The sequence below is a fragment of the Sturnus vulgaris genome, chromosome 2, assembly GCF_052056855.1.
Source record: "Sturnus vulgaris isolate bStuVul1 chromosome 2, bStuVul1.hap1, whole genome shotgun sequence".
NCBI lineage: Eukaryota > Metazoa > Chordata > Aves > Passeriformes > Sturnidae > Sturnus > Sturnus vulgaris.
The window spans coordinates 104922537-104947285 of NC_142244.1; the positions used below are offsets into that span (position 1 = coordinate 104922537).

Below are 24749 nucleotides of genomic sequence, written 5' to 3' on the forward strand. Positions count from 1 at the left end.
CAGACAGGGCAAAAGAAGACAAGAAAGTAAATACTTTAGTTAACTGAGAAAGATAAAGTCTAAGTTAGGGGGGACACCAATGACTGCTTTTCCCAGTCACACAGAGAAACAGATTGTGGCTCTTTGAAAAATAAATTACTTTTACAGAAAAAAACCCTTGTTTATTAGCTGAAATTTCTTTTTTCCTTGATATGTAATTACAGATATAATCTTCAGATAAACAAACACAACTTATCTTTGTTGCTCCTTTGTCTTAGGCAAAAGCATATAGAACAGAGTTGGATGTAAAATAAGGAATTTCTAGCAAAGGCTAACACTGCATCTTGCCTCTTGTATGCAGCAAGTCTCTCCCTTCTTGGTTCTTGTTGCACATACAGTGTTGTTTGCTTTTCTGAGTTTGTCCTAAAGAAAATTACTGAAACACAGTGGCATGACTTCAGATCACAGCTTCTAATTTAAGATTAAGTTTTTGCAGTCTCGCAATTGGCTCCCGATGGCTCCTTAGGGATACAAAATGTTATTGTTATATTGATTTTAGAGGACTTAATTTGAATTTATTGTTCACCAGATAAACCTCTTAGAAAATTTAATACAGAGGCAATCCATTTGGCTGCACTGGTCCTATACTTACGGACTTTGCTTTTTTTATTGCATCCATGAGTGTCTATCCTGGGTAGGGCTTACCTTTTTTCTGATTTGACTTTAATATTAGCTGTATTGTTTAGAGAACATTAAGCCTATGTCTCTCCAATGTAGGGTAACTGCTAATTCAGATAGTGGCTATGCAAGTTGTTTATTTTTTAATTATCTGGTTTTTCTTTTCTGTTTCACTGGAATTTGACAGAGGTTTCATGATAGAACTTAGCATGAGTTACAAATATATAATCCAAATGGGTTAACATCTCTTTGGATGCTGGAGATGATGGGTGGCATGATTGACTATGAATAGTACAGTTAATTATGCCTTGCAAGCTTAACCCCTGATTGATTTAAAAGTAATTATTAACAAACAAAACGATTGTTGCTTCTGCTTCTCCCCCCTTTCTCTCTGAGTTAGTGGGTGGTCACCTAAACAGTTTTTGGCATTGAGGACAACTGAGGGGACAGAACCACTCCCGCTGTTCATCTCTGTTCCCACCCCACAGAGGAGAGTTTTCCAACACGGAGTTGCTGTCAGTTAGGAAAGCTCCTGCATGTTGATTGCTGATGTGTGTTATTCCTGCCACCCCTTCCCAGTACTTTCTGGGGGTAAACTTCTGCTTGCAGTTCCCTGGCAGCTGTGGATGTGGCAAAGAGCAAAGAGCAAACCAGCTGCTTGTATTGCGTGCCTGTAGTTCAAGGGGCAACAATTTCTTACCAGGGGAAGGCGGAGAGCCTGAACAAGCAGGTCTGGCTGGTATGGAGTGGGGGCTGTTGAGCTGTGCCAAACACACAAACTGCCACAGCAATAGTTGGGAGCCTGTTATAATTGATAACACTATTTAAAGGATGTTCTTTATGGGTTTTTGACAGAAGGTGGGTGGGTGGCTGGCTATGGTCTCTCACATTATTCGCCTCCTGTCATCAGCACTTGCAACAAATGGATCCTCCAGTGTTTGTGAGCTGATCAGAAGACAAATGGTGGCCTGTGCTTTCCATCTTTAGTAGAGTCTCTCTTGGCTGCCAGCCTGCCATCCTGTGCTCTTGACAGCAGAGCAAACATCCAGGGGGTGAGATTCACAGGTTTTCTTTTCCTGTAGAGGTTCAGGGAAGGAGGAATAAAGTTTTTGCCCAGCTGCTACTGCTGTTACAGGTCACTCTTGCTGGTGATGGTGAGGGGTACATCCTGCATACCACTGCTGGAGCTGAACGTGCTCTGGGAGAGGGCAGGCAGTCTAACTGATGTAGTTTGTCTCTTCCCTCTCTCCTTCAGACTGTGAGGATGGGAGCATGTTCATTATCATACCTTGGTGCAGCTTTGTGCTTTACAAAATCCATATGTCAGAAAGGGCACGACAGGGAAATGTTCTCTGTGCTTAGAAGAAATAAGTAGTGAGGTCTGTGATGGTATTTGTTGCTGCTAAGAGTCTGTTGCTTGTTTTCCAAGATGAGAAACGTGAAAAGCCACCATGATGGATATATACTGGCAGCATTAGCTTTTCTCCAGCAAGACAAATATCCTGTTCTTGTCTTTCTATTTAAACTGGAACATGCAATTGCAGTGGTGGTGTCAACAGGTAGATTTTTACTTAATGTGAATGAACATTTTTATTCATACTAACAAAGTCACCCAAAATAATTGAAATCTCAAAACTGATTGAAAGTGGTAGACGAAGGAGCTACATATCCAGCTCTAGAGAGAGGAGAAACTACTGAGTTAAGTGCCATGTTTCTCCACTGTTACCAGATAATAAAATACAGAGCTGTTCATCAGTTCTAACAATTACCATTAGGATCTTAGCCTCAACATGATCCTTTTCACTATGTGTGTGAGGGTGAAGCTAGCCTTAACACTGTTTTTCATTTAATCATTATACAAACAACAACATAGCAGACTCCATATACACATGAAATGTGACGAGCATTGTTTCTTTGAGGGTTGCTTTAAAAACTGAATGTGAATGAACAATGCCAATAGAAAGTAAAGTGAGAAAAAAAAGGAGATGATGCATATGAAAAGAGAAATGCATAATAAAGAACAAATTACTTAGATAATGCCATGAGATCACTATACCAGTCATCAGATTTGGAGTGCATCAGGAGATCTTGTAGCTCCTGCTAAATGTAACTGGCCTGAAGAAAGCAAAGAAATGACGTAATTCTTTTTCTATCATCTGTTTGTCAGAAGATGGGAGTTTCATTTACCAAAACTGGGTATGACCATTTTTGCCCAGAAAATACTACCTTCTGACTGGGGAACACAGAGACTGAAGACTGCACAGCCACACATGGCTTCTTTCATCTTTAAGAAAATGATCTAGTTGACCACAATGCCTTGATAAGTGAGATGCCAGATGGAGATTACTTTTTTTTTTCTTCTGCTAAATATCATGTTTGTTTTGTTTGCATGAAGATTAAGTTAGTTTAATTTGATTTTGCGAATATTTTTTAACAGCGATCCTAAAGTAGGAGATGTATAAGAATATTTGAAAAGCTTCAAAAATAATTTTCAGATGCTTTGAAGTTTTTCATTAGCAAAACTTTATGAAGTCCCTGTGAATTTGCAAAATAATTCTTTAGGGAATCTTCATTTGTGTAGAATAGAGTATGGTTAAAAATAAAACAGATTCTGCTTTATAGAGCATACTGGGTTCAGTACTAGTTTCGTGCTAGTTAGTTAAATCTGCTGTGGCTGCACAGGAATTTATTGTACACTGTATTTGAATCTGTAAAGCTAGAAGATTGCAGCAGATGAAATAGCATTATTATTTGGCAGAGAAAACATTGGTGTGCACTAACAGCATGAAATTACTTATAATTCACCACTAACACAAAACATTTATATGCAAATGAATGTAAAAAATAGACCTACTTTACCCATGAATGATGTGATTCCTCTTAAGAATTATGCCTTTTATCTTAATTTCATCTTCCTGCCATTTCTCACACAGAAATACTTTCCTTTGCACTTACCACTAGTCAGATCTTAAAACTGTTTTGTCAGTAACAGTGAATATTAGACTTAATCATTATGGTGCTAAATTAGGAAGGTTTCATTTCAAAATGGAGATTTATATGTACTGAAGGTGGAATTTACTGTTACTATTCTGAATGCTCATAGCAGAAAAATTACTTACCCTTTTCACTATTGCCCCTTTCAAGTTAAAGTTCTGCTTATATATCATATATCATGTATTTATATCATATATCACATGCCTCCCTGTCCTCAGCCTGAGCTAACCTAACTGCAGTGCAGGAAATCCTGAAGTCCATCACCAGATCAATAAAGCTAAGGAGATAAAGAGTTTCTGATAGCTCATATAGATCACATTGAAAATGTGTTGGCAAATCTTTTACACAGAACTGCAGTAAACCCCATGGTGTGCCAAGGGCAGTATCCTTCTTTCCATCAGCCTCAAGAATCAGTTATGGATCCTAGATACTTTTTAATATTGTTTTTTTTCTTTGGACTGCTTGGAGGTTTGGGCAAGTATGAAATACATACCTTGGTTCATAGTGTCATAGTGTGACTTGGTTTGGGAGGGACATTTACAAAGCTGTAACCCCCAGCTAGAAGCAGGCTGGCTGAAAAGAGCTGTTACAATGTAAAATGTTTTTAAAAGGTGATGTGTTCATAACAATACTTATTTCGTTTTTCAAAAAATTATTTTAAACTGCTGATTAGCTGTTTAAGACTTTTGGAAATGCATATAACTGGATATGGAACTGTAGTTCAAATTACGAAGAAATAAGTGCATTTGGCAGGCTCGGGACTAATTACATGAGAAAGTAGAAAAACGTAAAAACTAATGAGCACTTGGTCTTTCAGAGTCTGTTGATTGAATAAGAGAGAGAAAAATAGTTTATGTAATTGTTCTATTAGTTCTACAAAGCATGGCCAGGGCTTGGCTTTTTGATGTGTTGCTTGATTGTGGTGTAGAAAAAGAAGGAGATAATGATGATGACTGTGAATCTTTTCTGAGTTCTACAAGGCTGGAAGTATCATGTACCTGAATGTTTTTCTGACTATAAACATTTAGGACAAATATTTACACTCTTTGAAACAGTTTGCCTTTTAATCAGTGTGTGTTTAATAATTGCAGTGAATAAGTGTCATTTGAGCTATCTGGGGTTCCTGTCCTTATCTACTTATTCTGTGTTTATGAAACAGATGTGTTAGGATCATGTGTTGTGCACTTCTAAATTACCCCATATGTCAGTGCTATTTGAAGGAGAGATAACCTTAATGTTGGCATTTTGAGACGCTGGAGGAAGGGCCGTTAGAAATATATGTTGTAGGCAGATCTGATGAGGTATAAAGTTACATAAGGCACCTTCCATATGACAAGCTGTGATATCAGTTGCTAGCAGCTTTGTGGTGGAAAGCTATCTGCCTCATACTTTGTGGGATGTGTTCAGCCAAATGTTTTGGAGAATGAGGTTCAGATCCATTTTGTTAATTTTAAAAATCAACTTCGAAGGCAAAGTTTGGAACTTTTCTGGGTGAATTTTTGTCCACCACAAATTTTCAGGTGCCATGTGTTGTGATATTTGTGTGATGCTGTTTTGATTATTCATTTAAAATCCCCCTCAGGCTTTTCAAGAAATGAGGACCCTACGACCTTTACTGTTTCCAAGCTGATTGTTTAAAAGCAAATAAATAATACATACAGAAAGGACACTCAAGAATTAAGTGTGGAAGATGAAAGCACTGAAAGGTAGTGAGGAGAAGAATTATAAACTTACCTGAGGTGATGTAAAGTCCTTTTCTTAGTAGCCATATGCTATTCTTGCCTAAAACTCCTGTGTTCATTCTGTGATTAAGTGGGAAATTACTTTTTATTGCATTAGAGAGAAAACTCATTATCTCATCCTTGTGATAGTTTCCCTTATTACTGAGATATATCAGATATAATTGAGAAGTTGCACTTCTTTACACGTATTTTATTACTCAGTACAGCTATCTAGACTATAAAATTTGTCTTTTCAAAAAGTTGCCATGTCCTTTCTTCTTTAAAATATATTGTTTGTGTGTGTTAAAAGAATTATTTACCAAATTAAAATAAACATTCACCTTCTTCAGTTTATGTAGTCGTGGTTGCCTTCTGCAGAGGAGCAACAGAAATTAATTGATGTAAGCACTACTATCTGCTCTGCTGTCTGGTGAAGATGCTGCTTTTATTTTCTTCTTGCCCAGAAGCACCAGTGTTAGAGTAGCATCTTCAGTTCCCATCTTGTATCTCTTCAGTAGAAGTTAACACTGGTCTCTGCATGCCTTTTGCTCCACATGGTTTCCAGCAGTATGGTTTTCATGCCTTTTGTTCTACAAGGTTTCCAGCTTTCTGGGGACAAGACACAGTGATTTAGAGAGGCCATATGCTCATTTCCATGTCTTGGAGTGTTTGTATGAGTAAAAGAGTGTCACTGAACTTGATACAGCATTTGTGCTTGGAGACATAGAGCTATTCGTGGTTACATAAAAGTTGTGATCAAGACAGCTGTTGTAAGGGATTTCTGGATTTGTTAATGGGACTGTGGTGATGTCTGCGTTGCACGTTGTGCTGTGTTTAGATCTGAGCTTGGCTTATTTACATAGCTGAGATGGCCTTGCATTTGCAGTGGGCAGTATAAAAATACCCTAAACTAAAGTCCTGGCATCTTCTAAACAGTCTGTCTAAGCCAGCAGAGTTAGTACTGTCTGAGTTAGGAACACTTTACTTTTCAACCTGTGCTAACAGTGTCACATGCACTTCCCTGCCAGCAAGAATCAAGTGACTTTAAAGTGAATTTAATACAGGAAAGAGATGAGGTCTAAATTTGTTTGTTTTTTTTTTTTTTTTTTTTTTTTGAAATTGAGGGAATCAGGGAGCACAACTGAACATTTATCAAGCTAGTTAAAGAAAATTTTGCTTTACTTCCACATTTGGTTAGTGAACTCTCTTCCTACCCTTGGGCTGGGCTGGCAGAGGGACCAGGCTGGCTCTTCTCACAAAAAAACCCCAGCAAAACTCATCAGTGGTGATTAGAGCTGCTGCTTGTCAGCATGTGAAGAAAAGAGCTACAATTCCTCATTCACACTGTCATGTGAAGCCACAGAAAAGTAATTAGCAGGTAAGGTGTCTATTAATAGCTCCCACCACCTTTAGTTCAAACACCTGCTGACAAGCTATTACTCTGTGTAGTTCAGCTTCATCAAGTTCTTGTTTTATGATTGCCAGAAGAGACTCCATTAAGCTGTTTCTGCAGAGGCAGGATATCTCTGAAGACACTCTGTGGCCTCTCATTGTGGAAGTGAATGCCTGGACTTGTGTCACTTCTCGGAATCTCTACAGGCATGCAGTGATTTCTTTGTGGCTCTTTCAGTGACTGTGAATATATTTTGGCTAATGAAAGCACAACTCAAGTTAGTGCTGGCTAAATGCAGACTAGGGAAAAACAAAGAACTGTCTCCTTTGCCTGCAATTATCTTCTTACAGTGCTTGAAAATAAACTCAGTGCATTTCTAAAAAGACCGTATTGTTAATAGTATATTATTGAATATAAAGTATGATTAAACTTGGCGGTTTTTATTTAAGCAAGCTTTTTTTCCGGTATTAGAACACACAACTCTGGTCGCTTTTAATGTGGACCAGAAATATTAGTGATAAACAAAGTGAGGCTTTTGTTAGCTTGGCTGCTGCTTTAGGATCCTTCTACTTAAAGCCTTCAATAAATACAGCTGCCCCAAAATATATTTTGCCTGAAATTTATCTCTGCATTTTCCATCTCTGGCTTTATCTGTATAGTATTACAGGTTGAGGCTTTGCCAAAGTCTGTGTCATCTTCATGTAAGACTGAATTTGCACGTGGTTTAGGCTTAGTGTTTTATGGTAAAGAACACACACACACACACATATTTGATGAATATGTGTGAAAATAGGCTTTGAATCTATTAGCATTCCCTCCCTTCAGCTTCTATCTGATGGTGAAAAAAGGCCTCTGAAATAGAATGTGGCTGTAGGTGGCCATCACTTTGATAATAGGAGGAAGCCACTAAGCTTTTATAGCTGATTTTCTAAAGAAGTGTATACATAAATGCCGCCTATTTTCCTGTTACAGAAAAAAATCTTGAGTGTTATTTTGCTTGGTCTGCAGTGTTCAATATTGCAGATTTTCTTTTCTTCTGGTGCTTTAGTTTCTGTTGGTACTGGAGGTCTGTGCACTGCCTGCCAGGGCTCCTGCTGGGGTGGGCATGGAACACCTGCACAGGCTGGGAACCAGCACCTGCCTGTCCCAACAGATGAGGAACAGACAAGGTGACAAAGAGGAGGTGGCAAAAGAGGGGGAGTGGAAATAATCTGGGGTTGTTGAGGACGGTTGGGATCCAGCCTCAGCTGTGGGCCCCGTGTGGGGCAGGGCTGGGGTGACGGGGAGGTGCCTGGGCTTGCATGGCACCTTCCCCACACACCCCTGCCTCGCCCACCTTCATGTTATATTTGGGTAATCGGACTCAGCCGCTCAGGAGCAGCCTGCTGAATGAAGAAATTCAGCGTTTCAGTGTATCAGAAAGAAGGCAGCCCTGTGACTGGCCTGCAGCCGCTGGTTGTGCCCCCCACGTTTGGGGCTGTGAGTGCCACGTTGTTTGGGCTTTGCTTTGGCTGGTCTTTAAGACAATTTTGGCGACTTACCATTCATCCAGAATATCTTTCATTTGGTTCTTCCCCTGTTAATTTTGCCAAAATGAGTTAGATGGTCAAGAAACAGGATGAAGTAAGAACAAACCTCTTATGTTTTTTAAACTTACTCCTACCCACTCGTCATAGCCATTGTGCTTTGTCACTCAGACCAACCACTGGAAGCTGCAGGAAAAAAACAGATATCTATGTATCTGATGTCTATCTCTTTACTTTGTACTGATTTAATAAGTTATTAGTTATGAGCCATTTAGCTGCAAAATAAAGTACCTTTTACTTTTCAATCCCAATTAATTGCTTCCATCTTGTAATTTTTTATTTATAACCAAATGCTATCTGTTGTATAATTGCTCTTGAATATTTACATGGTGGAAAAGTCACTGCCCAAATATACAATTTGTCTAATTGGGACTGAATGTAGTGGCAGAGGGCAGCATCTGTGTAGCTGAGAAATGCCTGCAAAGCCTTCCTTGCCCGAGATAGGGATGTTCACAGAAGTTCCAGTAATAGTTTATAAAGTGCAACCTTAGTATAAGGTCAGTGCCCCTTAAGCTGAGTTGCAGAGTGCATTCTCTGCTGCAGAAGGATGGTTGTTGGTTGAGCAGCTCCTCGCAGAGTGTGTTCAGTCCATAAGCACACACAGCTGGCTGGGAGATGGCAGACAAGCCGTGTCCTTGCCGTCATGAGCCCCCACTGGCATGGGAGGGACAGGGGCTCACTGGGAATGGCTTCAGGATGATGTTCCTGCAGTCCCCGTGTAGTAAAAGAAGATTAAATTAATTTAGTAGATGGTTTGGATTGGGAGCATGACAACTGCTGTAAATAATCACCACCTTGCACCCGGCCCCTCAATTCCTATAGAAAAAAGACTAAAGTGAATTATCTTTAGCAGTCTTTAATTAGCATTGAGGAGTGTATCTATTCTCCCATCTCTCCTTGTGGGTAGATCAGCATGGGAGGCAGACCTGGGGCATGGGAGGAGAGCTGGGGGAGTGTCATTAGGAAGAAGATTTTTCTGTGTGCATCTGAGGGGCTTTGTGCATTCCAGTTCATTGTTGGTGGTAGGAAATGGTCCATGTTCTGTAATGAGCAGCCCATTCCATTGTCAACTGAGCAAATTGTCAGCACCCCCTGCTATCACCCTGTGATGTGGCTGAAGTGAGAACCTTCAAAATTCTGTAGTTCCCTTAGAGGAGTACTAAGCCCAAGTCTGTGCAATTGCTTATTCCTTTGCAAAGGCAAATTAGTCCTTTTTGTAATAACTCTATCACTCTTTGTGTCTGTGAAGAAAACAAATCTTTTCTAGAAATGACAAATCACTAATGGTACTATATTATGTTGTAATTGAACATTAAATCAGGGCATTCTTGAGTGCTGTTTTGGTAACATTTGTACTCTTGAAGGATTTCCAGCTAATATTTGTTAATATTGTTCGTTAATATTTCTGCATAATTGTTTCTGTCTCTACTGCACAGCTAAGGAACTTAATTTAAGAGATTGACTCTTAAAATAAAGTTTCAAGCTTGACTTTAAATGAGTGAAATAGAGATTGAGGCGGCACTGTGGCACACTGTGTTCCCTGGTCTGTGATGGTGCTGGTCCTTTACTGCTGACAGAGAACAGAAGTATGCTAATTAACTTAGATCTCTGAAGCCAACAAAACCAATTCAGTGTCACACCATATCCATGCTGCATACTTCTGCTAGTTGCAAGCCCTGGTGTCAGGTGTGTCTTAGGAGTTATTGTGAGTAGGGACATAGGGTACTGATCCCTAATTATCAGGTGTACAGAGAGAACCCTCTGATCAAGGCCAGGTTGGATGGGGCTCCGAGAAACCTGCTCTAGTGAAAGGTTCTGTGCACCTTTGATCTTGAAGGTCCCTTCCAACCCTCACCATTCTGTGATTCTGGTGATCTACGGACAGTGATGCACTGCTTTGAAAAACAATTTTCCAGCCTAGGTTTTTTCTTTGAGATGTTTTTCTCAGTTCACTTAGAACAAGCTAAAGGATCACTCATAATTTTGCTCTTCTTTTGTTCTCTTTTTATGCACTTCAGAAACAGAACATTCTATACATTTAAAAGTTACTGAGTGGGTGTATTTCTGCCTTAATTATTAGGAATGGTTAAGTTTTGAATTAGAAAATCAGTCTTGCTGTTCTTGGTTCTTTCTGTTCATCTGTAAAGCTAACTTTCTTTTTTTTTTTTTTTTTTTTTTTTTCCCCAATGCAGAACTATGGTTTGGAAACAGAAAATCTAAAAACCCTTTCTCACAAACTGAATGCATCTGCCAAAAATCTGCAGAACTTCATTACTGGGAGGAGGAGGAGTGGTCACTACGATGGAAGGACCAGTCGCAAATTACCGAATGATTTTCTGACATCAGTAGTGGATCTGATTGGAGCAGCTAAAAGTCTTCTGGCTTGGTTGGACAGGTAAAATCTCCAAAATGTCTCACAGGTAACCAGATCATGCACATGAACAAGCTCCAACTTCTTTACAAAATTTAGCATAGACACTGAATGGAAGCAGGATTCATTCACATGTTCTGAGGGGATGTTTGTACTGATACTTTTTTTTTTTTGTCAGCATGCAATTCAGATTAGCTTTTCAATGCAATACCTCCAAATGCACTGTCACCCTACACATATATACAGTAAAGCAACAGGATGACATCATTAGGTTATATATTTTTTACTAATTTAAAGCAGCAATTTAACCTGCATAAATCAGATTCAATCGCTTTGATACTATCAAATTCACAAAAATGATCATACTTTTCATTACATGGTGTCAGCATATAATTCCAGAGTATGTATGTGTACAAACATGCATGTTGTGTTTTAGGTTTTTTAAATAGCAGTGAAATACTTCTGATTTCCTAGAGGTACTGTTCTACACTTTTACCTCTGTTACCAAGGAAATATGTGGGACCAAGACTAAAGTGCTCCCCTTTGCTACATTTGTAGTGACTTTTTCTAATTCTAACAAGAGTAACAGATATTTAAGCTGATAATTGAAATTCTTAAAGTGGTTGAAATTAGTCTATCTGTATGTCTTCATATAACGCATCACAGTGAATTTTCATCAGAGAAAATAAAATTCTTATCTTGATTTAAAGGGGTATCTTAATTTGTTTCCAGCAGCTGAGGTTTTGTTCAAGTATGATCTTCATGTAAGTTTTCAAATCCAACGGAATTATTTGTGGTTTCTTGCTGTGTGTTTTGTGTTTCATTTTTCTGAGGAAAACCAGCTTCTCTCCCATAAGTTATCTCCATATAAATGGTTTAGGTGAGGCCTGAATCTTTTCCACTTCTTAAGCTGGTTGGAAAGCTCTTTGTTTTGTTCAGGAGATTGTAGCTACCATTGCTTCTTCTTTTCTACTCCCTCTCTAGCCTTTCTCTAGGTTTGAAACCCAGAGTACCTAAAGTTCGCTCCTGAATTTCTCTCTAGATATTTAAGATTAGGTGTGTAGAGAAGTAGTGCAATTTCATGGAAAGAGTTTAGTATTGAGACTTGAAAATTTGGGAGTATATTTCTAGCTGTCTCTAACCTGTAACTTGGAATACTTGTTTATCCCTGCAAAATTGTTATTGGCAAAGACCAACATATCATAATGGGCTTTAAAACAGAAGGAACAGTAGAAAAACATGTTCTTTTGCATAGATGGGTCATTTTTTGCCACTTATTTCTATTTAGGAATAACCTTGTTTGGTTTCTCATTGGAACTGGGGTCATAATTAAAGACTGTATGATTGTTACTAAATCAAAGTTCGTTTTGGTTGTTTGTTTGATGGGATTTTGAGTTCTTTTTTTAATAGTCTGTTATTCGAAAGTAAATTTCATATATACACACATATTTAACACATTGAAGAGCAATGGGGTTTTGCAACTTAATATGAATCTAATAATTGAAGTTCAGGAAGAAGGGTAGTTATTAATGCTAGAAAACATCTACATCTCAGGGCTGGTGTGTCACTGTAGTATTGTGCACTGCATGTACTTCTGCATTTAGCTGAAATGAAATGACAGCTGGTCAGACCCAGAAATTCCAAGAAGTTAAAAATGAGGGCAATTATGGTAGTATCACACTTTCAACAATGCTGTCTTGAGTGTCCAAAAAAGGCTTCAGATTTCTAGGAAAGTTCTTTTGAAGGTCTAAACACCTGGTTCTAAGAAATGTTTTCTGAAACATTTAAAAACTTTTCTTATTTATGAGCGTCTGGATATTTTGGTAAAGTTTGTTCTTCCTTATTTATGAAGACCCCAAATGAGGATGAAGGTAGGCCAATAACTACATTTTTCTGAGGAAGTGGGAACATCTGGAGATCAATATGAGTCTGCTTCTTATATATCTTCTTATATACCTTCTAAGGAAGTATTGGGGCCACTAGGGGGAGATAGAAAGATTTTTAAAATTGATTAGTAAAATTAAGGAATATTAATTTAATTTTGTTCTGCACACCTGTTACTATCAAATCTGGACCCCAAATCTTAGTTTTGTTGGTTGTTTTCTAGTACCAGTTCTATCTCTGGGTTGTGAGGGGGGAGAGAATTAGGCTCTTAGGGTTGTCCACTGCATTGTAACAGCCCTGCTTGGCTGCCCCTATGCAGTGGTTTTTGAGGTCATGTCTGGAAAAAGCAGCTGGCAGCAGCTCCAGCTTGCATAGACATGCAGTGCTGTGGGTTTTATATGTGGGGAATGGTGACAATTCCATACAGGTTGTGCTTCACTTGTTGTAGTGAGTGCTCTGTTTATGATGTTTCTGTGGGACACGTAAGATCTTAAAGGACTTGTTAGGCCTGGCACAATTATCTAAAGGAGTGTGAGAGTTGTGATTGGCTGAGTTACTTTCATTGTGCTCTTGCAGTGCTACTGTGCTGGGCTCATCCAAGGACACTCTCTGTTCCAGGTCTTTGCCTGGAGCAGTCCTATTTCCAGATGTATGTCAGAAATTGAGTTTTACTGAAAATTAGGGTAGTTTTTATTGCCAGGCTTTAAAAGTCTTTTGGTTTAGTTTCATTTATGAGCTGGAAAATTTAATAGAGAATTCTGTTTTCAAAAGAAGTTGTCTGGCGATTTTGAGGAGCATGAAATAATTCTCCAATAACATGCTGTAATGAAACTGTCATCACACTGATATGTTTGAGTGTAATTTTAACTTCCTCAGTTACTTTCTCAGCCCACAAAATGTATCATCTTTCAGGAGACTTCCTAGCTTAATAACCTTTTGTTTTATACTTTTTCCCTAATCTTAAAATTCTTCCAAGCAAAATTCCTGACAAGATTGGTACCTTCTTGAAAACCCATGAGTCTTCAGTGAAAGGAAGATGCATTTCTACTTGACACTTAACATGATTTAGACAGATGGAAACCCACACTTCAGGCTAGAGCAACAAACTACTTACCTGATGTTCAGAGCAACTTGGCATTGAAATATCTCCTGTGATACTTCTCAGGAATTACAGTCAATCAGGTCTTCTAGACTTCCAGATAAAGCACGAGTTCTGTTCAGTCTTTACTCCTGCAATTCATGAAAGTTGTATTCTTTGGAATAGCGATATACGTCACCTTTCTTTATCCTCCTTCTTCTCTGATGTGTCAGAATCATGGAAATTCTTCTGCCTTTTATAAGGCTCATTCACTACATCCTGATGAGGAATATTTAAAATTGCATCATTAAATTAGGATTACTTTTTAAAATTCACTACTGTGGATTTGCACTATGAGTGTGTTGCAATTTTGTGGCATAAAGCGGTTTCTAACCTCATAAAACTAGGTTTTTTTTCTGTGCACTACTATGTCCAGTAGTATCTGCACATTTAATTGGAATTGAAATTAGGCATATTTATTTTTGTTAATCCTGGTTAAAGTTTCGTTCTTAGAGCACACATTTGCAATCCACCTGGAAAAAACTTTGTAAAATGTTGCTTTGTGTGTTGATGTGTTGGTTTTCACTGCCTCTGCAACTTCTGAATTATGTATACATTATCCATCCATGGCCTTCATGATCTAGAAGCAACATGAACACCTCAATGATTTTGAGAGCTGAAGCTACTTTTTTTCTATCTGTAACAAATTTTGTTCGGATTTTAACAATATTACTTGAATCTTCAATGACACCAGTGAAAACTTCCTAGTTGTCTATTGGCAAGCATAAACTGAAAAGCAATGGTATTGTAGGGATCCCAGAAAATTTTTCTGAGCCCCAACTGCAGAGCATTTACCAGTCCTTATAAGTAGCTTTCTCTCTGGTTAGGACACAGCCAGGTCTTGCACTGTGCTCCCAGCTCAGTCTTTTTCTACTAATTTGCTGATACCTGTTGGTTGCAGTACTGAAATCATGATGAGTCCTGAATGAAGGGTGCTCAGATTCATCCAGTACATTTTGTCCCAGATCTTAGCGCGCCACTGGACAGGCAGACAGAAGGGTCTGTCTTCTTTGGAAGCTGGCACAACTTTTGAGTATTGAGTTTGTCTCCTAATGAGTCAGAAGTGCTGCAAAGTGAAGACAGCAGTAGGAACAAAAGGATTTTACAAATCCTTTAAGCCCCTCATTGTTCGTGTTCAAGTCTCACAATATTTCATACGTTTTTCTTTCATGGGACAACTGTATATAACAAGTACAGCTCATTACTGTAGACTTGACTGGGAAGAACTGTATTGCTCTCTGTGGAAGAGGAAGGATCCTTAGCAGACCTGAACTGAGGTGACATTTGATGACAGCTTCATGAGCTCTGTCTCTTCCCATTCTCTTCCTGCTCTGCCAGTACAAACTTCTGGTGATGTCATATTCCACATTCCTGGTTTGATATGTTCTTTTCATTCACCTCCACCACACATTGTTACCTTTACAAATAAAATCCCTGGAAATCTGTATTTCCTGCAGATTGCATTAAGCTAGAAAAGAATTCTTAGTTGTGCTTCTGGGCTTCTTCCTGTCTATCTAGTGTTTGGGCCATGTTATCTGAAGCAAGGACTCATACCATATATCTTATGCCTCAATAGAATATTTTGGATCTTAATAGGACTAATATCTGTATGAACTATAAACACTGCCTTAGAGAATAGGAGTGAGGAAGAATTGGTTGTTTTTAGGGCTTTACGTGAGTCCTCATTAAAGACACACTAAGATAATGTGGTAGATTTTTTATCTTTCAAGAATTTAAGAAAATGCAATCAACTTCCCATGAGATAACTGCTACAACATTTTGCGTCTGTTGTTGTGTCACAGATTTTAATGGTCGTGAATTAGGATTTGTCAAGCACCACTGGATTTTTTTAGTGTACTGTTTGACTCAGCCATCTGTGTGGGCAGAGATTCATATGTCTTTCACAGGAACTCTTCTGTAGCTCTTGTTTTTCACACTAGCACTATCCCCTTTTTGGAAATAATAAACTTAAAATGCTGCTGCAGATCATACTGCAGTCTAAGTAGAAAGAACAAAGAGATTTGGTGGAGATCAATTTCTACATTCAAGACTTTCAGTGCTGTGGCCAGAGAAAAGCTAGCAGGCTGACAAATGTGCATCAGTCTGATTTACTTACCACTGCTGTCTGGACACATGTTACATGAACAAAATGGAAAAAAGGTGAACAGAAAAAACTAACTGTAAATAGAAATTGTTGATTATATAAAATATATGGTAAAATTGCTGGCAGAAATAATAAAATGTAAAATTACAGAGTGAAAAGACTTTTTGGCAAGTCTGGATCTGCTTTTAGGGTCATTCACAGTAGAGGGGTGTAATCCTATAACTAAACTTCAGGTGGGCAAATTATTTTTGTATGGGCAAAAAGTGCTAAAATTCTACAAAGCAGTTGTATCCATACATAAATCCTATTAAATAAGGGTAAAATCTGTGCCTGAAGTTAAGGTCATTTGAATGCTTCAGTGGCTGACAGCAGAACAGTATCTCCAAGCCTTACACAATGGGCTTTTTTTGGTGATGCTTTGATGTATCAGAGAAGTGCAGCCTGCAATGATGTAAATGCTCTTGGTTTATGACTGAACAATTCTAGGTGTTCAGGTTTAGCACACCCTTTAAGTCTGCATTGTATGAAAGCATTGTAGTAGGAGAACACATTCCCCACTCCAAAATGGATGTCCTTCTTTTCACCATGGTGACATACTCAATGCATACATTTCCCTCCATTGTAGGTAGAATGTGTTCGGTTTCTTTGCCTCATTGTTTTTGGTCAATGAGCCCTGGTGATGTTTATGGTGTTACTACTTTGTAGTTTTAACTAAAGAGGTCCATTGTTTGTAAGCCCATAACTTCTTACTTACAAAGAAAGTGTTATTTGGTTTAGAGTCTCCTTTATAAGAGGCTTCATACAGTCCTGTCAGCTGTGCTTGGTTATTACTTGCCTGATGGTAAATCTGCTTTACACACAAGATGGTGGGAATAAACAAATGAAAACCCAAGCAAAAAGAAACAAGAATTTAGCAATTCTTTACTCAGCACACCAGTGTTGCACTATCTGTCAACTGGGTTTTAGTATTAAACCTTTGAATCTTGTTTCCTTTCGTGCATTTCCCTTTTTGGTGGTTTGAATGGTATACCAGACCTGTCAGTAAGTGCTGCCTCAGAATGCTATGGTACTTAACTGTATTGTGCTCCTGGAACAGCTGTAAATGTTTAATAGAGCACTCATTTAAAGAGTTCCTTTATCCAGTGTGAATTTTACTGCATTCTTCCCTGATTTTACATAAGGCAGTTCCATTAGAAATAGAAATGAAGTGTTTGTTTCATGAAAGCCTAAAACTATGACTCTTAGATGGCTTAGGCACAGTGTAAATACAACAGTATTGTGCATTCAGATTTTTATTTAACCTTAATATGTTGCCTTTGAAGACTGAGTTATATTACTGCTTTGATTGCCTCTCTCTTTGAAATATTTTGGACTATTATGTTTAATCAAAAGGCTCTGAGCCTGTTTTCTCTTGTTTGGATGCTAAAATAAGTATGATACTGGTTTTAAACTGCTCATAATAGCTATTATTATAAAATAACTCATTATGACAACTAATGGTGAAATGTGATTAACTTTTGGTTTGGGTTATGCTTTTGCTGACAGCAGTCTGTATTTGTCCACATTGCAACTTTTTCAAGTGAAATTGTTGTTTATATATATTATTTTCCCTTAATGTTATATGAAGAAGACAGATGAGGATGCTAAAGTGTGTGAGGACAAAAAAGTTGATAATATAGAAATACTGAAGGCATGCATCTCCTTCACAAATTTTTAATTGTTTTTGAAGGATTTTTCTTCATGTGCAATCAGTAGTTGTGACTATTAATAGCTGTTGAATTGTATTGTTTCTTAATTGTGTAATGGAATTAGCTGTGCTATATTAATGTAGCTGGTTTTTCTATCGGTCCTTCAGCGTGGTTTCATGACTGAATATTTGGTAATTTTTTATTTTTTTGTTCTGAAAGATGCTGATACTGCTAAAAATGCTAGTTAGGTCTCAATTCATAAAAGTGTACACACATGCATGTGCGTTGCAGCCTATGTTACATGTGTCTAAACAAATTCACATTTCAGAAGTGTTAGATTATTTATGTCAAACACTTGTTTAAAAAAGTGTGAAAAGAACCAGTACCTCTTTCATACCTTGTCTTAGGAAAACCTTATGTCATATAGATCAGAGTATTGAAGTTGATTGACTTCGGTGTTTTAAAAAAAAAAAAAAGTAAGCACCAATGTTTTTTCTGTGTGGATGAGGTGTTTTGAAGTTCTTCATCTTGCCCTCGTGTCTCATAAGGTAAAGGTTCACAGTGTGGGTTTGCACAGTGGAAAAATTTAGAGGTTCCCACTTTTCCAGCTATATTCATGATCACAAAGCATCTATGAACTTAATTATCCTTGAAACCTATTACCCACTCATTTGTGAAAGTGGTTTGAAAATGACTAATAGCTTTAAGTGTTGGAAAGGAGAAGGATGGAGAAAATGTGAGACTAAAGGCAAAACCACCCTGCATGTGTTTGCAAAAGCATTCATGTGATTGTGTAAATTTATTTTCCTTAAGATGCCAGGTGTAGAAGGCTTAGACAGATAATGAAAAGGGGAAACCAGAAGAGGTTTGGAAGAGGAAATGAGTGGAAAGGGCACATGGTCAGGTAAGGGTGCTGTAGAGCTACAAAGGTATTTTCATGTGGGTGTTGCAAAGCAAATCACAATTTTGAAGGAAGAGCAAACAAATTACAAGAGAAACAGTAAAAAAATGTTCCACAAAGAGGGACATGTGTATTGGAAATACCTTGGAAATGACTGTGAAAGGTGAGACAATGAGATGTTGAGATCAATCTTACAGCAGGAGTGGGGGCAAGATGTGGCTCCAGTCCAAGGTAGTTCTTTAGTTCTTGTTTAACTTTAAAAACACCGAATTGGACAGTATATATGTTGAAAATTGAAATCTTTTTCTTAGGGAATTTTCTTCACTGGAGCTGTATGATGTACCTCTGACCTGGAGTCCAAGGGACTGTGAAAAATGTGGTTTTGAAAGAAAAGCCTAGAAATTGCAAGGTGATAGAAATCACTGCCAAGCCAAGGAGATTTTTTTTTTTAAGTGGAGAGTTGTCTAATTAAACAGGGAGTTTCTTATACTTGGCACACGTCTTGAGGAGGAAAGTGTTTTAGCAGCCACCTGAAGCTAAAGTATATATAGGCTTCATTTGCTTTTATACAAGTTGATTCATCTATTCACAGTAAAAATATTGTGCTGTACTCAAATTATAGACAGTGGGTATATTACCAATGAAGAGATTTTTTTGTCAGATTGGTATTTTACATGGTGTCTCCTGTGAAATCCAGTCAGTGATCCTACAGTGAAGTTTCTGCTGCTGCTTTGATTGAAACTGCTGGCATGCTGTTACACTAAGTCTTGCTGGACTTTGTCTACTGAAGTTGAGGCTTCAGATGGAATACCAAAATGCATTTCCTTTGGAGGCAAATACTTAGAGAAGCCCTTACTATTTATCCAGGTGCTTATGTAGTAGTGGCTGTGTAAATTGTTCATGCAGATTGCCTCCAGGGATGTGGGCTGAACTGGGAAGGGAGAGAAAAGGGAATTGCAGTTTTACTGGTCCAGTTTGCAGCAGTACCCCAGAGAGGTATCTGCAGAAATTGATGCAAGAAAGTTGGTTTAAAAGCTACAGAGACCTGCAGAGGAGGCAATTGGAGGATCCTGTAGATTTTCTGCAGAAGCAGAGTTTATATGCATGGACCTATCTCCTTATCTTTGTAAGTTGTGAAGCACTACTCAAAACCTTAGCTCTTAGTTGTTGATTTGTAGTAGTCTTCTCTTTCCTGCTGGCACTCTTGCTGCCTGCTTGACATGCTGTTGCCAGTAAGTCTTCACTGTGATAACTTGAATGTAACTAAAATGAGTAATGTCTCAGTCCCTTTGCCTGTTCTTTAAAGTCAACAAAGTTTATTTGGGGCATTTCTAATGATCTTCACTAAGAGTAATGATGGTAAAAAATACCATTATTTTCCTCATGAACCGTGAAACCAAACTAAATTACAAAAGTATGAGGGAAGATGATGTGGTATTAGAAGCCAAAGCCTACTGTGTGATTTTGTTTAGAGGAATGCTTGAGGCTGTGAAATGTCAAATAGATTCCAGTTGTGTAATTTCAGGATGAAATTATATTAGCACCCATACTTAAAGTAAAATAATACCATTTGCTGGTTTGATTTCATTCATCTTCAATAAAAGTAAGTTCCTGAATAAACATGACCTTTTTAAATCAAGGTTTCAGGTAGATTTCAGAACCTCGACAGTTACAATTATGGAAGGAAAAACCAGTGGTTTTGTACATCTTGACATGTAGTTCTTTAAACATAATTATCACAGAATCACAGAGTACCCTGAGTTAGAAGGGACCCATCACAATCATTGAGTCCAGCTCCTGGCCCTGCACAGGACACCCCAAGAATGACATGTGCCTGAAAACAAATACTTCTTGAACTCAGTTATGGTTCATAACCAAGCAGTTCAGTTACCTTTCGTCCTTTAATATGCTCATGTATCTCCTAAACTTCAGAAATAATCTCTGGGTGTGCCAGTGGGTTGGGCTGCTCTAGTGTGTATCTGCTGTATGGTTGTCACCTGCTGCAGAAAACTTGGACTCTGAATTGTGAGTGTCTGTCTATGCCCAGTAACTTTCAGAAGGCGCCTTTTGGAACTTACTTTAGCTTTCAATGTCTGTACTTTCATTTCAAAAGAATGTACTGCTTTTCTCTCTAGAAAATAAAGGCAGAAAGTGTATAGCATTGTGTGATGTATTATATAAAATTAGAGCTGGTAGACTTAATTATGCACCTCAGAGTTAATTCTGTCTTATGAACCATCAGGGCTGGATTGAGAGCCCTGGAGAAGAAAGAGACCATGAGATTAAACCATCAGAGATAGGGGAGTTCACATGGGGTTATTAATGGACAATTCCAAACCTGCTTCCATTAAGATGTCAGTAATTCTGTGTTTAGAATTACTGTAATTTAGAAACCTGTTAGTACCAGTAGAACCAGAGTATTTACAGCTATCACTTGAACTTGCTTATAGTAAAGTTCTTTGTACTGGAAATATCTTGAGGCTTAAATAAGGAAAGCATAATACCAAGCAATGCTGTAAAACTCTTCAAGGTATATGCAGCTGTGTGTGAAGTGATGAAACAAGCCAGTTGGGGAAGGGATTAGTCACCCATCCTAATTTAAAGACAACCACACTAACACCTGGTTTTTGTTTGTTTTAAATGTTTGAAGCAGGTATATTAGGGACAAATGCCCTAATGTCCCGAAGGGACATCTTTGTAATGCTAATAATGACCATAAATCCTCATTTGTAGCACTGAGAAAGTCAAGCTCTTGACTTCTCTTACAGAAAATAACAGTCCTGCCTAGTGTTTGGCTAAAACTTGAATAAAGAATATAGGTCATATATATGAATTTATAGATTGAGAGGCTTATAGTACACAAATCAGATGACTGCCAGCTTCACTAAACAAATACATTTTAGCAGTGCTTCTAGCAAGCAAGCAATCTCCCAGGTAGGCAAGCATTTTAAACATCCTAATGTGAGGTTTTTAAAGTGTAGGACACATGTAGATAAGGTCTGTGAATGTTGGTTACACTGTTTATTTCACTGAGCAGTTCTGACTGTAGCACCGTGTGTGGGCATGTTGGGTTGTGCTTCCAGTTTAGGCTTTGCAGCCACTTCTCAGCATTGATGTATCTCTGCCTTTAAATGCTGTTTCCCCCTCTAGATAAAGATTCTGCTTATTCCGAGTCCCTCTACTACTTCCACCAGATATTAGATCAAATCCCAGGAAACCCAGTGAATCAGTCAAAAGCTTATCTCATTCACATCTGGACACCATTCATATCACAGGAGGAAGTAGTTCCTCTGGCTGTCTTTATAAGGGTATTCCCAAACCAATGCAGAAGGCCAGCTGGGATTCTTCTGGGAGAGTAAAGGCAGTCCAGAAGTAAACTGTTAGAAATAATGCTTTTATAAATGGAATTTCTGAAAGAGGAACTTAAAAACTGCAAGTGGGTATATTCTAGTGCTATTCAACTTTTTTCTTTTTTTTTCTTTTATTTTTAGATCACCATTTGCTGCTGTCACAGATTACTCAGTAACAAGAAATAATGTCATACAACTCTGTCTGGAACTAACAACAATAGTACAACAGGTATGAGACAGTCTGCTTAGCAGTTTATTTTTTCTTGAACTGTAAATGGCTATTACTGTTTTCCCCACAATTTTGTTTAACCCTGGCTATATCATTGTCCAACAAAAATAAGGGAATACTAGTATTTAGTAAATGCTTTTAAAAACAATATTTTCTGGTTTTATAGTACTAGTTTGTGTTGTGCTGTGTATATGGTTCTGCATATCTCAGCAGTGATATTTATCTTGGGTTCTCTAGTATAATATAATCACTATAAAATTAGATAATTACCTGATAATTTGTATATTTAATTTTTTATATTTTGTCTTTAAATTTTAATTACCTCTCTTGTTCAGAAGATCTGTTTATTATGAACTTTAGTAATCCTCTCTTTCCTGAAGTTCATATCGACACCTGTTGAAACGTGTCTAGATGATACAAACTTTCGGAAAGTGGGGGATTAGAGTATTTTGATTATATTTTTGTACTGCCATCAAGAAATCCAGAAGTAGTTACTGAGAAGCACTTCCTTAATGAGCTTCACTGGGGAGTGCAAACCTGAGAAGCTTCCCTACTCTTCTGTGTGTGGATTAGGTCTGTCTCTGTGTTTGTCTGTTGTTTTGCTGAACTGCCAAGCAGAAGTTTGAGATTGTTTGCACTTGAGGAGGTAGGGTGGAGAAAAAGGGAGAGAGTGGGCTAGGTAGGAGCACTGAGGAGACTTTTTCTGGTTTTCACAAGCATTGCTCCAAACTAAGAAAAACTAAACTTAGCCAGACTGGTCATTTTCCACAGTAGCTCTGCATCATTGTCTTTAGGTAGTGATGATCAATTTTCATGTGTCCCCTATTAATGAGAAAGTGGGTAAAGTAGCAACCACAGCTGTATTTCCCAGGAATTATGTCAGTAACAATTCATTTTAAAAATGCATCCCAATCCATATGTTGCTAATTCACCATGGTGTAGGTTGATATTTCTCTTATGTATATTTTTTAGTGTGAATGAGAGTAAATGTTGCTATTTAATACCTTTGGAGAACAGCATTTTTAACTTCTCAAAAAACCACATAATTCTGCAATCAGAAAGCAGTTCATGAATCCATATTTTGAAGTCAAAAGGAGCATTTATGTGCCTAAATTTAAGCATGTACTGAAATTGAATTGGGCTGCATTCAGAAGAACTATAATGAAAAATTCCATTAGTAGTCTCAAACACATGTGGTTTGAGCTCTGCTTAAAACAAATGCATTCCAATGTAGCATTTCAAAATGTCTTAGCTGCTGTTTTTTTAATATGCTCACTGAACACACTGAGAAATCTTACTGAGCTCTCTTAGGGCTGTAAATTAAATCTTTCAATATCACCTCATCATGTGTTTTTTTCTGTCTCAGAATCTTGTTTTCTTTTGCATGCAAAATATTTTATAGTACCTTTCTAGCTTATTTTTTGAGAAAAATCTACAGAAGGCAGCATTGCAGGTTTTTTTAACAGTAGTGAACAGCCTCTTAAAATGCTTAAAGGTTTATAAAAGGTATACAGTCTGTACATTTTTAATACCTTTGAACTTTTTAAAGACTTATATAAAATTTAAAAATATAGCTTCAGTACCTGAGTTCCATCAGGATTTTTTTTGCATTAGGTTACAGTCAGTGTTCAGATTATTGACCAAAATAAAAAAAACCCCCTATTCTTTAGTCAAGATGAAGAAAAGAAAGTGCTAGACTTAAGGTAGCTTGTTTGAATTATCTTGCACATTTTGAAGCTAATTGTAATATCATGTTTCTTCATAGAATTAAATGATACTGGGTTGTGTCCTCCTCATTATCAGAGCTAAATGGATAATGCAGCAAAATGACAGTATTGTATCACTCTTATGAGGATGAAGTCTAAGAAAACCTATTGAGTGTCTTATGTTTTGACCTATAAATAATTAGAGAAGTTGGAGTTACAGACAGATTTTGGAATAAAATGTGGGAAGGCATATGCTTTATTTTAATTCTTAAGTTTTCTATGTGTGTGCACGTTGTCCAAGGCCTGACAGGCCAGTGTGCAGTGGATATTTGCCAGTGAGAGCAGGTCCTTGAGACCACTGCAAGTTATTACATCTGCTGCTATGCAGCTGCTTTATTTTGGCTTAGGTATTTTTTCTTCTCCCCCCTTAGAATTTTCGGATATTGCTTCACAACCTCTTCCTGCAGGTTTTGACTCTTAATACTGTCCTCATTGCTGATGGCTTCTCTAATTCAGGGCTTGCATTCTTGTTCATTTTTATAATAAACTCATTGCACTGGAGGAAAAAGGATTTAAAACAAAAAAATCCATGGGACTATTATGATTTTTGCTACCATTTCCTTGCACTCTCTCTCCTACACATATCTGCCTCTGTAGGAATTATAGGCTGAGCATTATTTTTACTTTCTGTTTCCTCTGCTATGCATAAAAAAGGCCTGTTCTTTCATGATGGTAGAGGATAGATATTAAAGGGCTATGACTGAACAGGTTGTGTGTGTGTGAGAGAGATTGTTTTGGCTTGTGCTTTGTTCCCATTTGGTTCATTCATTAATTCAAATTTGTGTCAACAGAATTATTCCAGTCACAAATGTGTATCAGGAAGGACATGACAGAATAGTGTTCATGAAAGTCTTGCTGTTGACTTTCATAGTTGGGTTATTCAGCTTCAGAGGGTGCCAAGAACTGCTGCTTTTGAGTGTGCTCATTTTGGTTTAGAAAAGTAGCAGTAGCTACACTGATAACTTTA

The 24749-nt window shown here is 37.8% G+C and overlaps 1 protein-coding gene across 7 annotated transcripts in view; it reads left to right on the forward strand.

Moving 5' to 3' along the window:
• CNKSR2 (connector enhancer of kinase suppressor of Ras 2) overlaps window positions 1-24749 on the forward strand; it is a 206390-nt gene that overhangs the window by 37207 nt on the left and 144434 nt on the right. For all 7 annotated transcript variants that reach the window (XM_014879721.2, XM_088160266.1, XM_088160265.1 and 4 more), the window contains exons 3-4: window positions 10544-10746; window positions 21929-22016. In XM_014879721.2, the coding sequence (XP_014735207.1) occupies window positions 10544-10746; window positions 21929-22016 (291 nt within the window). The remainder of the gene's footprint in view (window positions 1-10543; window positions 10747-21928; window positions 22017-24749) is intronic.